At 36.3% G+C, this 17,631-nt stretch overlaps 1 protein-coding gene across 3 annotated transcripts in view; it reads right to left on the bottom strand.

Annotated features, from left to right (window-relative positions):
* The window catches only part of CEP120 (centrosomal protein 120), a 94,734-nt gene that overhangs the window by 52,026 nt on the left and 25,077 nt on the right, over positions 1-17,631 (bottom strand). For all 3 annotated transcript variants that reach the window (XM_036903172.2, XM_036903171.2, XM_036903174.2), the window contains exons 6-9: positions 17,030-17,227; positions 10,766-10,993; positions 9,582-9,798; positions 8,152-8,329 (exon numbers count right to left, since the gene is read on the bottom strand). In XM_036903172.2, coding sequence (XP_036759067.1) covers positions 8,152-8,329; positions 9,582-9,798; positions 10,766-10,993; positions 17,030-17,227 — 821 coding nt within the window. The remainder of the gene's footprint in view (positions 1-8,151; positions 8,330-9,581; positions 9,799-10,765; positions 10,994-17,029; positions 17,228-17,631) is intronic.

Raw genomic sequence — 17,631 nt, 5'->3', positions numbered from 1 at the left:
ACATACCTTTCAATAATCACCCTAAATGTAAATGGACTGAATGCACCAATCAAAAGACACAGAGTAACAGAATAGATAAAAAAGCAAGATCCATTCATATGCTGCTTACAAGAAACTCACCTCAAACCCAAAGACATGCACAACTTAAAGTCAAGGGATGGAAAAAGATACTTCATGCAAACAACAGAGAGAAGAAAGCAGGTGTTGCAATTTTGGTATCAGACAAAACAGACTTCAAAATAAAGAAAGTAACAAAAGACAAAGAAGGACATTACATAATGATAAAGGGCTCAGTCCAACAAGAGGATATAACCATTATAAATATAAATATATATGCACCCAATAGAGGAGCACCAACAAAATACTGACAGAAGTAAAGGGGGAAATAGAATGCAATGCATTCACTCTAGGAGACTTCAATACACCACTTCAAAAAATACCTGAAACAAATACTAACAGAACTAAAGGGGGAAATCGAATGCAATGCATTCATTCTAGGAGACTTCAACACACCACTCACTCCAAAGGACAGATCCGCCAGACAGAAAATAAGTAAGGACACAGAGGCACTGAACAACACACAAGAACACATGGACCTAATAGACATCTACAGAACTCTACATCCAAAAGCAACAGGATACACATTCTTCTCAAGTGCACATGGAACATTCTCCAGAATAGACCACATACTAGGCCACAAAAAGAGCCTCAGTAAATTGCAAAAGACTGAAATCCTACCAACCAACTATTCAGACCACAAAGGCATTAAACTACAAATAAACTGTACAAAGAAAGTAAAAAGGCTCACAAACACATGGAGGCTTAACAACACGCTCCTAAATAATCAATGGATCAATGACCAAACCAAAACGGAGATCCAGCAATACATGGAAACAAATAACAACAACAACACAAAGCCCCAACTACGGTGGGACACAGCAAAAGCAGTCTTAAGAGGAAAGTATATAGCAATCCAGGCATATTTAAAAAAGGAAGACCAATCCCAAATGAATGGTCTAATGTCACAATTATCGAAATTGGTAAAAGAAGAACAAATGAGGCCTAAGGTCAGCAGAAGGAGGGACATAATAAAGATCAGAGAAGAAATAAATAAAATTGAGAAGAATAAAACAATAGCAAAAATCAATGAAACCAAGAGCTGGTTCTTCGAAAAAATAAACAAAATAGATAAGACTCTAGCCAGACTTATTAAGAGGAAATGAGAGTCAACACAAATCAACAGTATCAGAAATGAAAAAAGAAAAATCACGACGGAACCCACAGAAATACAAAGAATTATTAGAGACTACTATGAAAACCTATATGCTAACAAGCTGGGAAACCTAGGAGAAATGGACAACTTCCTAGAAAAATACAACCTTGCAAGACGGACCCAGAAAGAAACAGACAATCTAAACAGACCAATTACCAGCAACAAAATTGAAGCGGTAATCAAAAAACTACCCAAGAACAAAAGCCCCGGGCCAGATGGATTCACCTCAGAATTTTATCAGACATACAGGGAAGACATAATACCCATTCTCCTTAAAGTTTTCCAAAAAATAGAGGAGGAGGGGATACTCCCAAACTCACTCTATGAAGCTAACATCACCCTAAAACCAAAACCAGGCAAAGACCCCACCAAAAAAGAAAACTACAGACCAATATCCCTGATGAATGTAGATGCAAAAATACTCAACAAAATATTAGCAAACCGAATTCAAAAATACATCAAAAGGTTCATACACCATGACCAAGTGGGATTCATCCCAGGGATGCAAGGATGGCACAACATTCGAAAGTCCATCAACATCATCCACCACATCAACAAAAAGAAAGACAAAAACCACATGATCATCTCCCTACATGCTGAAAAAGCATTTGACAAAGTTCAACATCCATTCATGATAAAAACTATCAGCAAAACGGGAATAGAGGGCAAGTACCTCAACATAATAAAGGCCATCTATGATAAACCCACAGCCAACGTTATACTGAACAGCGAGAAGCTGAAAACTCTGAGATCGGGAACTAGACAGGGATGCCCACTCTCCCCACTGTAATTTAACACAGTACAGGAGGTCCTAGCCACGGCAATCAGACAAAACAAAGAAATACAAGGAATCCAGATTGGTAAAGAAGAAGTTAAACTGTCACTATTTGCAGATGACATGATACTGTACATAAAAAACCCTAAAGACTCCACCCCAAACCTAGTAGAACTGATATCAGAATACAGCAAAGTTGCAGGATACAAAATCAACACACAGAAATCTGTGGCTTTCCTATATACTAACAATGAACCAACAGAAAGAGAAATCAGGAAAACAACTCCAATCACAATTGCATCAAAAAAAATAAAATACCTAGGAATAAACCTAGCCAAAGAAGTGAAAGACTTATACTCTGAAAACTACAAGTCACTCTTAAGAGAAATTAAAGGGGACACTAACAGATGGAAACTCATCCCATGCTCGTGGCTAGGAAGAATTAGTATCGTCAAAATGGCCATCCTGCCCAAAGCAATATACAGATTTGATGCAATCCCTATGAAACTACCAGCAACATTCTTCAATGAACTGGAACAAATAATTCAAAAATTCATATGGAACCACCAAAGACCCCGAATAGCCAAAGCAATCCTGAGAAAAAAAGAATAAAGGAGGGGGGATCTCACTCCCCAATTTCAGCTCTACTATAAAGCCATAGTAATCAAGATAACTTGGTACCGGCACAAGAACAGAGCCACAGACCAATGGAACAGACTAGACAATCCAGACATTAACCCAGACATATATGGTCAATTAATATTTGATAAAGGAGCCATGGACAAACAATGGCGAAAGGACAGTCTCTTCAACAGATGGTGCTGGCAAAACTGGACAGCTACATGTAGGAGAATGAAACTGGACCATTGTCTAACCCCATATACAAAAGTAAACTCAGAATGGATCAAAGACCTGAATGTAAGTTATGAAACCATTAAACTCCTGGAAAAAAACACAGGCAAAAACCTCTTAGACATAAACATGAGTGACCTCTTCTTGAACATATCTCCCTGGGCAAGGAAAACAACAGCAAAAAGGAACAAGTGGGACTATATTAAGCTGAAAAGCTTCTGTACAGCAAAAGACACCATCAATAGAACAAAAAGGAACCCTACAGTATGGGAGAATATATTTGAAAATGACACATCCGATAAAGGCTTGACGTCCAGAATATATAAAGAGCTCACACGCCTCAACAAACAAAAAACAAATAACCCAATTAAAAAATGGGCAGAGGAACTGAACAGACAGTTCTCCAAAAAAGAAATACAGATGGCCAACAGACACATGAAAAGATGCTCCACATCGCTAATTATCAGAGAAATGCAAATTAAAACTACAATGAGGTATCACCTCACACCAGTAAGGATGGCTGCCATCCAAAAGACAAACAACAACAAATGTTGGCGAGGCTGTGGAGAAAGGGGAACCCTCCTACACTGCTGGTGGGAATGTAAGTTAGTTCAACCATTGTGGAAAGCAGTATGGAGGTACATCAAAATGCTCAAAACAGACTTACCATTGGACCCAGGAATTCCACTCCTAGGAATTTACCCTAAGAACACAGCAATCAAGTTTGAGAAAGACAGATGCACCCCTATGTTTATCGCAGCACTATTTACATAGCCAAGAATTGGAAGCAACCTAAATGTCCATCGATAGATGAATGGATAAAGAAGATGTGGTACATATACACAATGGAATACTACTCAGCCATAAGAAAAGGGCAAATCCAATCATTTGCAGCAACATGGATGCAGCTGGAGGGTATTATGCACAGTGAAACAAGCCAAGCCTAGAAAGAGAAATACCAAATGATTTCACTTATCTGTGGAATATAAGAACAAAGGAAAAACTGAAGGAACAAAACAGCACCAGAATCACAGAACTCAAGAATGGACTAACAGGTACCAAAGGGAAAGGGACTGGGGAGGATGGGTGGGTAGGGAGGGATAAGGGGGGGAGAAGTAGGGGGGTATTAAGATTAACATGCATGGGGGGGTAGGAGAAAAGGGAGGGCTCTACAACACAGAGAAGGCAAGTAGTGATTCTACAACATTTTGCTATGCTGATGGACAGTGACTGCAAAGGGGTTTATAGGGGGGACCTGGTATAGGGGAGAGCCTAGTAAACATAATATTCGTCATGTAAGTGTAGATTAATGTTAACAACAACAACAAAAAAGGCAGTTCCTGTGTGGTGACCTCCAATGAGTTCTACACAATGGTATAAAGGGCATATAAAAGTGTAGGCAAAGGATCTGTTTGTGTTTATACAGAGGATCAAAGCCTAATTGGGCTACCCTGAAAATGAACTAAGATACGATATGAAAAAGAACTTCCAACATCAGCACTCTCTGGAAGACTCATACCAGAAGATGATCATCAAAAAACCCCAACAAAGATCCACGCGCTGCTACAGCTGTAGATGCACTCATCCCACCGGTTCCTGGACTTGCCATGGGAATGAAGAAGGAGATATCTAAGCTGGCCTGTGCATACAGTAAAACAACAAATTTGACTGGATCTATACTGTTGGAACTCAACCAAGAATTAGGAGAAGTGCAAATCGTAGCACTCCAAAATCTTACAACTACAGACTATTTACTGTTAAAAGAACATAAGGGATGTGAACATTCCCCAGGAATGGGTTGTTTTAAGTTGTCTGATTTCTCTCAGACTGTTCAAGTTCAGTTGGACAATATCCACCATATCATACATAAGGTTTCACAAATACCTAAGGTGCCTAACTGGTTTTCTTGGTTTCACTGGAGATGGCTGGTAATTACAGATATGCTTTGGTTATGTAACTATAGTCCTATTATGTTAATGTGTGTGCGCAATTTAAGTAGTAGCTTAAAACCTATACATGCTGAAGTTACTCGACAAGAAGATATGTCAAAGAAAGAATCAATCTTCCCATGTTTTCTTCCGCCTGCTACTTCTATAGCTTTTCTTCTTCCTTCCTAATTACAACCCTTAAATAGAATTTGTGCCTCATATCAAATTTACCGAGTATCATAATTCTTCCAAGTGGTAAAGACACCTCAAGACAAATGCTGGGCATAGAAGCTACAGGGCATAAATACGCAAAGAAATAAAAAGCTAACCATTTCAAACAATAAGGCTTCTCTCTCACTTACCAACTTTACATTTCCCTGTATGGCCCCGGAAGATGACTGGTTAGCCAGAGACGGGTAAGATTCCTCAAGGGAGGAACAACCTAAGACAGGCACAGTCGCAGGGGGGCCATCAGGTGAGAAATTGGGGATCAACAGAGGTGAGGCTTAGAACCTCACCCCCCCGTTCTGAGAGAAATCTTCTGCATACGTGGATGTTTTATTGCCCTTGTCTAGCTTGGATTAACACATAGTCTACAGGCACACACCTGATCATCTACATTTGCTCTCTTACAACACTAAACTATGTTTTCTACCTTTATCTTGTATCTACCTACCACTTCAGCATTTTATTAAAAATAATAATAATAAAGAGAGAAATGTGGTATCCACATATAAATCAAGTATAAAAACCAAATGAGTATTCATATTTGAACTGACTGTTTATAGTTCATAATGCATGAGCAAAACCGAAAGTTTCTGTGATGGCTGCCCTTTTACTGTTCAGTATGTAACTTATTCATTATGTAAGAATTTGTTCTCCATGTAAGAACTTGTTTGTTATGCCTCGGAAGATTGGAGACTGACGAAAATTAGGCTTGGGGTGGATTAATGATTGTGCATTGAGCATTGACTCCCCTATACAGAATTTTATTGTCGTTAACAACCATTTGATCAATAAATATGAGAGATGCCCTCACAAAAAAAAAAAAAAAAGGACAGACTTCCAATGGTAAAATAAATAAGTAACCGGGATAAATAAGTAATTTATTAAATTATTAAAAAGTAATTAAAAAAAAATAAATAAGTAATGTATAGCATAAGGAATATAGTCAAGATACTGTAACAGCTTGGTAGGGTGATAGCTGGAACCTAGAATTATGTATATAAATGTTTTATCACTGTGTTGTACACTTGAAACTAATGTAATGTAATACTGTGCGTCAACTACCCTTCAATAAAAAATAATTATCTAAAAAAAGAAAAGAACATATGGGATGTAACAGTCCCCAGGAATGGGTTGCTTTGTCTGATTTCTCTCAGACGGTTCAAGTTCAGTTGGACAATATCCACCATATCATAGATAAGTTTTCACAAATGCCTAAGGTGCCTAACTGGTTTTCTTGGTTTCACTGGAGATGGCTGGTAATTACAGGTATGCTTTGGTTATGTAACTGCACTCCTATTATGTTAATGTGTGCGCACAATTTAATTAGTAATTTAAAACCTATACAAGCTGAAGTTACTGTACAAGAAGATATGTCAAAGAAATAATCAATCTTTCCAAGTTTTCTTCCGCCTTCTACTTCTATAGCTTTTCTTCTTCCTTCCTAATTACAACCCTTAAATAGAATTCGTGCCTCATAACGAATTTACCGAGTATCATAATTCTTCCAAGTGGTAAAGATACATCAAGACAAATACTGGGCATAGAAGCCACAGGGCATAAATATGCAAAGAAGTAAAAAGCTAACCTTTTCAAACAATATGGTTTCTCTCTCACTTACCAACTTTACATTTCCCTGTATGGCCCTGGAAGATGACTGGTTAGCCAGAGACGGGTAAGATTCCTCAAGGGAGGAACAACCTAAGACAGGCACAGTCGCAGGGGGGCCATCAGGTGAGAAATTGGGGATCAACAGAGGTGAGGCCTAGAACCTCACCCCCCCTGTTCTGAGAGAAATCTTCTGCATACGTGGATGTTTTATTGCTCTTGTCTAGCTTGGAATAACACATAGTCTACAGGCACACACCTGATCATCTACATTTGCTCTCTTACAACACTAAACTATGTTTTCTACCTTTATCTTGTATCTACCTACCACTTCAGCATTTTATTAAAAATAATAATAATAAAGAGAGAAATGTGGTGTCCACATATAAATCAAGTATAAAAATCAAATGAGTATTCATATTTGAACTGACTGTTTATAATTCATAATGCATGAGCAAAACCGAAAGCTTCTGTGATGACTGCCCTTGTACTGTTCACCATGTAACTTATTCACTATGTAAGAATTTGTTCTCCATGTAAGAACTTATTCGTTATGCTTCAGAAGACTGGAGACTGATGAAAATTAGGCTTGGGGTGGATTAATCATTGTGCATTGAGCATTGACCCCCCTATAGAGAATTTTATTGTTGTCAACAACCATTTGATCAATAAATATGAGAGATGCCCTCACAAAAATATATATATATATACACGCACTTCCAATTGTAAAATAAATAAGTAACCGGGATGTAATATATAGCATAAGGAATATAGTCAAAATATTGTAACAACTTTGTATGGTGATAGCTGGTAGCTAGAATTATCATGTATATAAATGTTGAATCACTGTGTTGTACACCTGAAACTAATGTAATACTGTGTGTCAACTACCCTTCAATAAAAAATAATTATCTACAAAAAACAAACAAAACAAAAAAACTATTGTAGAAAGCCATTTGACTGAAATAAATATATATATATATATATATATATATTGATTATATATATATGTACATATATTTTGCTTCTTTATATTTAACAGTGTAGGCACATTCCACTTATAGTCATTAAACAAGGTTTTTAGATTCACCGCTACAAAATGTAAGTATTGAGGATATAAACTCCCATTATAATACAGTTTTATAGGAAAGTAAGATATCATACTTCCATTATTTTTAACTGTGGTTATTTCCCAAAACAACACAATTTAGGTTCAAGAGTCACTGTTTTTAAGTAGGAGCACTAATAAATTATTATGAAAATCTATAATAATTATACCAGAATAGGTAAATTCTATACTTCTCATTGTCAGTGCCACCACTGCCACCCTGGTCTAAGTTCCAAATCACAAGACACAGCCTTACCCGTTACAGTCCACTGGCTTAACAAATGTGATCGCTTCTTTGGTAACATTTCTCCCTCAGCAACTACCCAAATGTAGGAAAGGCATTTCTCCTATGAAAATGCTTTGAAACAAAGCTATATCGCACCTTAATATGCAGTTGATTGGAAACCCAACTTCCAAATCACGGATACTCCTTAAGTCTATTGAAAAGCAAAAATGATGCGATGTTGCTGGAACAGCAACCTTTTGTCCTGAAGCTGTTTCTGAGGCATTCGATGTCAACCCTGGCTGGGCCACTGAAGCAGGTACAGAAGAACTGATAGCTAAAATGAACACAAAATTTTGTTTGAAAATTCCATTTAACAGTTTCTCTTAAGTTCTTTACATTACTTCAAGATGTCATCTCATTTACCTTCAAACAAAAAATTTGACTATTTGGGTTTATAAACATATGAACTGAAGCTAAACTTCTGAAAGCAATTTGCCTCAAATTATGTAGGCTTTAATTCCCATTATGGAACTATGGAAAAAAGAGCTCACTCTCAACACTTATTGTAAAACCTAAAAGGACACAAAACTGATGCAGAAATGTACGACAGTAGCCTGGCATATCTATTGAGTAAGGCACTAACTTTTTTCCATGAGGTACATGAACATAACTTAGTATTCAAAAAGCTGTGTTTGAGACTTCCTGCAGATATAATTGCACCACTTTTTAAAAAGTAGTTTTGGTTAGTTTAAGCACATATGACAAAGTTTAGCAAGAAGTTAAAACTTGAAAAGACAGAGCTATCTGGTCTAATCCTATTACAGACCAGAGACATGTTGTGAATGGCCCAAGTCCTATAGCTGCTCGGTGACAGTTACCACTCGCACCCAAACTTCTAACTTCTAACCCACCACTTGCTCTGATTACTTACATTACTGCATATAACTGTAGATCCTTATGCAATGGGTGGAAGCATATTATAAACCCAGATAAATATGCATTTTCAGACTCTCCCTTACCTTTAGGATCAAAAATGATTATGAGTTTACTATAACAGGAGTACTTATTTCCTCTAAAATTGCAACAAATTCAAGATATTCATGAATTTACTAGTTAAATATCTATTTGCAAGAACTATATTCCTTAATTTCTTTTGAATCACCTACTATTGCTGATAAGGAAGTAGATGAAAAATTCTCTTACCTTTTAGCAAATTGTATTATGAAATTAAATAGATTGTAATTATTTTAAATTGAATTTTTTCTTTTTACACCACCACACATTATTGGGTCTTAAAAGAACTCCCAATTTTTTGCTTAGAATCCATGAAAACTCTGTCATTTATTAGATAACTGCAAAATCTATACCAAAAAGATTTGTAAAAAGGACATAAAAAAAAACAGAAATGGGGACACAGTTTGCAGTGATCTCAAGTACAAATGATAAAGAAAATGAATAAAATATTAACAAGCAAATCTGGGTAAACGGTTCATGAGTATTTCTAGTTAATACTTTCCGTTAACTTGTTCTAAGCTTGAAATTATTTCCAAATAAAAAGTTTCAAAAGAGAAAAAAGGACATCTTACCCTTTGGATTTGGTTTTGTGACTTTATCATACCGTAAGCTTTCCACCTCACTCTCTGTTGCATCTTCTTTTGTTGGAGGTAACTGGTTTTGAGGTGGAACAGGGGACATGCTTGGTGACTTGGGCCCAGTAAGTGTCTTCTCCTCTATGGGGGTTAAAACTCTCTTCTTTGAATGCTGTGGTTCATGTTCATTCTGGGTCTTTAATTCAATTAAAGACTAAAAACAATTTTTAAATAAAGTACAATTTACAAAGAATTTTCCTTCATAATTAAGCAAAAGATGTGACGTGGTTTTCTAAAAATATAAGCTTCCTTTCCCAGTTTGGATATTCCTAGTCTATTTTTCTTCATAATTTGCAAATTTTCTTATCGCATCTAGGACCAGAAAAAGAAGATGAACAGGAAGGAAATATGATATCCAGGCCTGAGTACTAAAATGCATCCTAGTGGATAAAGAAGGGATATTCAATAAAATAAGTCAGGCATAGGAGTCCCTGGGAATGGTTATTCCTACCAAGGCAATACAAATGGAAGCCTATACTGCTAAAAACAAAATCAGGTATCTTGTATGATATTCTTCCTCTCTGCTCTACCACCTTCTAAAAACATGCGCATATATATATTTTTTAACTCTCGCTTCAGTTTTTCTATCTTTAATTCATAACATACATAAAGATCAGTTCTTTAAAAGAACAGAATACAGAAGTTGATTCTGGGACTATATGCAATAAAAAGACATATACAAATAAACACCCATCTCTGTTGTCTAAAGAGTATGTGGTAAAGCACTTATGAACCAAAAACCTCTTCTTAGCTAAGCTTGAGTCAATAAAAATTGTAACACTAATGCAGATTCCCAGAAACAGGTCTAAAAATGTTTCACTCTTTTGCCATAGTTCCTTCTCTGCCATGGTCATCGACTATGAACTGGGGTGGGGGCTGGGGAGCGGGTCCCCCTACATGTAAAGACTGCACTGAAAGGTTCTGGATAAACTGTCACTTATAAACCACAGCAGTGGAAGCCACAGTGCTTTTGAAAAACATCTTTTCTGAGAGGAAGTCTCCTAAAACATAGGCAACTAATTAAGAGTAGTAAATACTTTCTTATGCTAGGTTGCTCTTCTGAGGTTCAGCTTTTATATCATGAGTGATACCAGAGCTGGGGAAGGAGGGTCACTACTTGCCTGGGCGTCCATGCCTTCCCTCTGCAAAGCCACAGACACTCCCACAGTTGGGGCTAGCTCCACAGGAATAGGAGCAAGCTTTTGTTTGGCTCGGTTTGGAGGCTCAAGGATAAAAGCCCCCTCAACTGTGACCGGACGTTGGTTGATTTCTGTACTACCCTTTTTCAGTAACCCGGTTAAGGGTACTTCTGTACTTCCAAGTGACTGGTCTCCACAGCAGAGATGAATCTAATACAAAAGGGAGAATCCAAAGAGGGCTTGATATTTTCTCCTTTCTCCTAAACATATAAACTTAACAGAAGTGATAAAATGAGGCATGGAAGGAAAGTATAATACAGGTTATCCTATTGTCTTGCAGAGACAATTAATGGATTCTCACACATGATTATTCAAACTGTCAGGAACTAAGTTTATCAACAACTCAGTAATAAAGCTATTACTTCTTTTTCATTTTTCTTTCAGTACTCTGTGTGTGTGTATGTGTATACCACCGTTTTCTCTTTCCTTGGTGAGTTAGGGTTACTTTAGTATTTTATTATGCTGTTTTACATTTGCAAATTATATCATGGATACATGAATTTAAACAGAAAACAAATACTCCATTTTTTTTCTATTTCAATTTCAACATTAATTTAAACTCAGTTATAAAAAATGTTAGTGTATTCAAACCTTTATGGAAATTAAAGAAGCTCAAGTAATTGTTCTATTCACCCATAAAGCACCATATTTCTCTTTTGCTGCTTTTCAGTCTCTCTCTACAAAAGAGTGTCTAACAGTAAAAAGTAAAAGGGAATACACCTCTGAGGTGGAATGTACTGCTCATCACTGACAGCTAATCAAAGCGCTGACATTAACATTTTTTGCAACTACAAAAAGGCGGCTGTACCAGGTATGTTGTATAATGATTCTTTTCCCTTAATTGAAGCCGTGGTAAACTTAGCATTTACATGAATAATTAATAATCAATCATTACATGAAAATATTTTTAGTTCTAACATCAGCAATGACCTACAACTTAGTCTCAATGCTTTCAGGTGTGATATTTTTAATAGGTTGGAGATGAAAGGACTTTTATGACTTAATATGCCCATGAGAATCAAAATTAATACTTTTGGAAATGACTGATGTATTAAATATAGAATAAAACTCAAACTGCTTTTTTTCCTGCATTTCAACATTTTATATAGTCTTCAGCTTTCTAATACCTTAGATTTAGAAGAACAACATCTAAAATTTAGCCCTACTAAAATTTCTTATGCCTCTCTCACCTGCTACTCAAAATGCAAGCAAGTCTACTGACTTCTCGATGACTTTAAACAAGTGACTACCTAACCCTATTTTTCATTGTTCCATTTCAGTATGACTAAAAGCAATCACAAAAAAAAGAAACAGTATTTTTACTAGGTAAGGTTCACTTTTAAATACAGCCCAACTTAAAAATTAGGCTTACAATAATTCAACACTGCAAAATCTGTGGAATGCAGCGAAGCCCATGCTAAGAGGGAAGTATATTGCAATGTAGGCCTACCTCAGGAAAGAAGAATAATCCCATATGAACAGTCTAAACTCACAATTAATGAAACTAGAACAAGAAGAACAAATGAGGCCCAAAGTCAGTAGAAGAAAGGACATAATAAAGATTAGAGCATAAATAAATAAAATCGAGAAGAATAAAACAATAGAAAGAATGAAAGCAGGAGCTGGTTCTTCGAGAAAATAACAAAATGGATAAACCCTTAGCCAGACTTACCAAGAGAAAAAGAGAGTCTACACACATAAATACAATCAGAAATGGGAAAGGAAAAATCATTATGGACACTACAGAAAGAATTATGAGAGAATACTATTAAAAATTATATGCTACCAAACTGGATAACCTAGAAGAAATGGAAAAATTTCTAGAAAAATACAACCTTCCAAGGCTGACCCAGGAATAAATAGAAAATTTGAACAGACCAATAACCAGCAACAAAATTTAATTGGTAATCAAAGAACTACCTAAGAACAAAACCCCTGGACCACATGGCTTCAATGCTGAATTTTATCAAACATTTAGTGAAGACTTAATACCCATCCTCCTTAAAGTTTTCCAAAAAGTAGAAGAGGGAATACTTCCCAACTCCTTCTATGAGGCCAGCATCACTCTAATACCCAAACCAGGCAAAGACACCACAAAAAAAGAAAATTACAGACCAATATCCCTGATGAACACAGATGCAAAAATACTCAACAAAATATTAGCAAACGAATTCAAAAATACATCAAAAAGATCATCCATCATGATCAAGTGGGATTTATTCCAAGGATGCAAGGATGGTACAATATTCAAAAATCCATCAACATCATCCACCACATCAACAAAAAGGACAAAAACCACATGATCATTGCCATAGACGCTGAAAAAGCATTTGACAAAATTCAACATCCATTCATGACAAAAACTCTTAACAAAATGGGTATAAAGGGCAAGTACCTCCACATAAGAAAGGCCATATATGACAAACCCACAGCCAACATCATACTTAACAGTGAGAAGCTGAAAGCCTTTCCTTTAAGATCAGGAACAAGGCAAGGATGCCCACTCTCCCCATTTTCATTCAACATAGTTCTGGAGGTCCTAGCCACGGCAATCAGACAACACAAAGAAATAAAACGCATCGAGACTGAAAAGGAAGAAATTAAACTGTCACTGTTTGCAGATGACATGATATTGTACCTAAAAAACCCTGAAGAATCCACTCCAAAACTACTAGATCTAACATCTGAATTCAGCAAAGTTACAGGATACAAAATACACAGAAATCTGTTGCATTCCTATACACTAATGATGAACTAGCAGAAAGAGAAATCAGGAAAACAATTCCATTCACAATTGCATCAAAAAGAATAAAATACCTAGGAATAAACCTAATGAAGGAAGTGAAAAACCTATACCCTGAAACCTACAAGACACTCATGAGAGAAATTAAAGAAGACACCAATAAACAGAAACACATCCCGTGCTCATGGATAGGAAGAATTAATATTGTCAAAATGGCCATCCTGCCTAAAGCAATCTACAGATTCAATGCAATCTCTATCAAAATACTAACAGCATTCTTCAACAAACTAGAGCAAATAGTTCTAAAATTCATATGGAACCACAAAAGACCCCAAATAGCCAAAGCAATCCTGAGAAGGAAGAATAAAGCAGGGGGGATCATGCTTCCCAACATCAAGCTCTACTACAAAGCCACAGTAATCAAGACAATTTGGTACTGGCACAAGAAGGGACCCACAGACCAGTAGAACAGAATAGAGAGTCCAGATATTAACCCAAGCATATATGGTCAATTAATATATGATAAAGGAGCCATGAACAAACAATGGGGAAATGACAGCCTCTTCAACAGCTGGTGTTGGCAAAACTCAACAGCTACATACAAGGGAAAGAAACTGGATTATTGTCAAACCCCATACACAAAAGTAAACTTGAAATGGATCAAAGACCTGAATATAAATCATGAAACCATAAAACTCTTAGAAGAAAACACAGGCAAAAATCTCTTGAATATAAACATGAGCAACTTTTTCCTGAACGCACCTCCTTGGGCAAGGGAAATAAAAGCAAAAATGAACAAATGGGACTACATCAAGATAAAAAGCTTCTGTACAGCAAAGGACACCATCAGCAGAATAAAAAGGCATCCTACAGTATGGGAGAATATATTTGTAAATGACATCTCTGATAAGGGGTTAACATGCAAAACATATAAAGAACTCACATGCCTCAATACCCAAAAAACAAATAACCCAATTAAAAAATGGGTAGAGGAAATTAAAAATTAAAAAATTTCTTCCAAAGAAATTCAGATGACCAACAGGCACATGAAAAGATGCTCCACATTGCCAACTATCAGGAAATGCAAATTAAAACCACAATGAGATACCACCTCACACCAGTTAGGATGGCCAACATGGAAAAGACTAGGAACAATAAATGTTGATGAGGATGCTGAGATAGGGGAACCCTCCTACACTGATGGTGGGAATGTAAGCTAGTTCAACCACTGTGGAAAGCAATGTGGAGTTTCCTCAAAAAACTAAAAATAGAAATACCATTTGACCTGGGAATTCCACTCCTAGGAATTTACCCAAAGAAAACAAGTTCTCAGATTCAAAAAGACATATGCACCCCTATGTTTATTGCAGCCCTATTTACAAGAGCCAAGATATGGAAGCAACCTAAGTGTCCATCAGTACATGAACGGATAAAGAAGAGGTGCTACATATACACAATGGAATACTATTCAGCCATAAGAAACAAATCCTACCATTTGCAACTACATGGATGGAGCTAGAAGATATTATGCTCAGTGAGATAAGTCAGGCAGAGAAAGACAAATACCAAATGGTTTCCCTTCTTTGTGGAGTACAACAACGAAGCAAAACTGAAGGAAGACAATAGCAGCAGACTCACAGACTCTAAGAAGGAACTAGCAGTTACCAAAGGGGAGGGGTGAGGGAGAGAGGGTGGGTGAGGAGGAAGGGAGAAGGGGATTGAGGGATATGATGATTAGTCCACATGGTGTGTGTGGGGTCATGGGGAAGACAGTATAGCATGGAGAAGACAAGTAGGGACTCTGTAGATCTTACTGTACTGATGGGCAGTGACTGCAATGGGGTATGGGGGGGGGACTCGATAATAAGGGTGAATGTAATAACCACATTGTTTTTCTTGTGAAACTGTCATAAGAGTGTATTTCAATGATACCTTAATAAAAGTAAAATAAAATAAATTAGTTTACAAAAAGTTCTCAATACAAGGGCAGTAGTTTTAGAAAGCTGGGTTATCTCTTTGCTTCTAATCACAATAAGGTATGTCAATTCTGAAATGTAGAGGGTGAGCTGTGTGCCTAGATCTACTATGTCTACTCATAATAATGAAACCTTCCTTGTGCCCACAACTTTAGGCTCCATGTACAATTTTTTATTATAAAGGACTTAACTGATACACCTCTTCTGACAGAAACTAGGTAAGGAGGTAATACCTCCTAAAAGTCTAAAGTAACTATTACACTAAGACTTTACAAGTCAGTAAAACTCCTAACAATTAAAAGATGTGGCAGAATGGTGACCTTCACTACTGAAACAGGACAGAATTTAGGTACCTCTCAAACACTTAAAAAATCATCTCTATTAAAAAACAATTTTCTTCATGCCTCATATTAAATTTACCAAGTATCATATTTCTTCCAAGTGGTAAAGATACCTCAAGACAAATGCTGGGCATAGAAGCTACAGGGCATAAATATGCAAAGAAATAAAAAGCTAACCATTTCAAACAATAAGGCTTCTCTCTCACTTCCCAACTTTACATTTCCCTGTATGGCCCTGGAAGATGACTGGTTAGCCAGAGACGGGTAAGATTCCTCAAGGGAGGAACAACCTAAGACAGGCACAGTCGCAGGGGGGTCATCAGGTGAGAAATTGGGGATCAACAGAGGTGAGGCTTAGAACCTCACCCCCCCGTTCTGAGAGAAATCTTCTGCATACGTGGATGTTTTATTGCCCTTGTCTAGCTTGGATTAACACATAGTCTACAGACACACTCTCTTACAACACTAAACTATGTTTTCTACCTTTATCTTGTATCTACCTACCACTTCAGCATTTTATTAAAAATAATAATAATAAAGAGAGAAATGTGGTATCCACATATAAATCAGGTATAAAAATCAAATGAGTATTCATATTTGAACTGACTGTTTATAGTTCATAATGCATGAGCAAAACCGAAGGTTTCTGTGATGGCTGCCCTTGTACTGTTCACCATGTAAGAACTTATTCACTATGTAAGAATTTGTTCTCCATGTAAGAACTTGTTTGTTATGCCTCAGAAGATTGGAGACTGACGAAAATTAGGCTTGGGGTAGATTAATGATTGTGCATTGAGCATTGACTCCCCTATACAGAATTTTATTGTTGTTAACAACCATGTGATCAATAAATATGAGAGATGCCCTCACAAAAAAAAAAGTATTCACTTCCAATGGTAAAATAATAAGTAACCGGGATGTAATGAATATAGTCAAGATATTGTAACAGCTTGGTATGGTGATAGCTGGTACCTAGAATTGTCATGTATATAAATGTTGAATCACTATGTTGTACACCTGAAACTAATGTAATGTAATACTGTGTGTCAACTACCCTTCAATAAAAAAATAATTATCTACAAAAAAAACAACAACAACAAAAAAAACAATTTTCTGCAGTACTTACCTGAAGTTTAGACTGAAGGGCTAGGTAAACACGAAGTATTTCTATACTGCTGCGTATTCGAACAGATGCTCTCTCTGGCTCAAAGTCTGGGTTGATCAAATCATTGAAGGGTTCATTTGTAACATCATTTCCCAATAAACAATAGTAAAAGAAAAATTCAAGCTGTCTTTCTGGAAGTTTCATGGTACATGGAATTAACTAAACATTTAAAGAAAAAAGAAAAAGAAAAAGAGTATTACTTTGTAAACCACTAAATATGCTTATGAAATGTCTGGTTAACTTCAACAATATTTACTAAAATGTTGATTTTTTCATTTCAACTCTTATTATTAATCATTTAAAATTTCTAAATCTCTGCCAAATTATGATTTTCTTCAGATAAACTTTAAAAATTAATTAAACTAAAATATTTTTATAGATTCATGTTTCTTTGAAGTTTACATTTCATTCAACTGGCCTATTCTACAAGACAGTGGTAAAATATTTTAAACTGGGCTTTCCTTATTTCCTCATACCTTATTTCATATCTTTATCCTGCCATCCTCTTTATAAATGAGGTTTTTTAAAAATCTTAACCCAGGCTATTTAATGTAACATCTTAG

Source organism: Manis pentadactyla, chromosome 13 (genome assembly GCF_030020395.1).
Source record: "Manis pentadactyla isolate mManPen7 chromosome 13, mManPen7.hap1, whole genome shotgun sequence".
In the NCBI taxonomy this organism is placed as follows: Eukaryota; Metazoa; Chordata; class Mammalia; order Pholidota; family Manidae; genus Manis; species Manis pentadactyla.
This window is presented reverse-complemented; position numbering and strand designations above follow the sequence as displayed.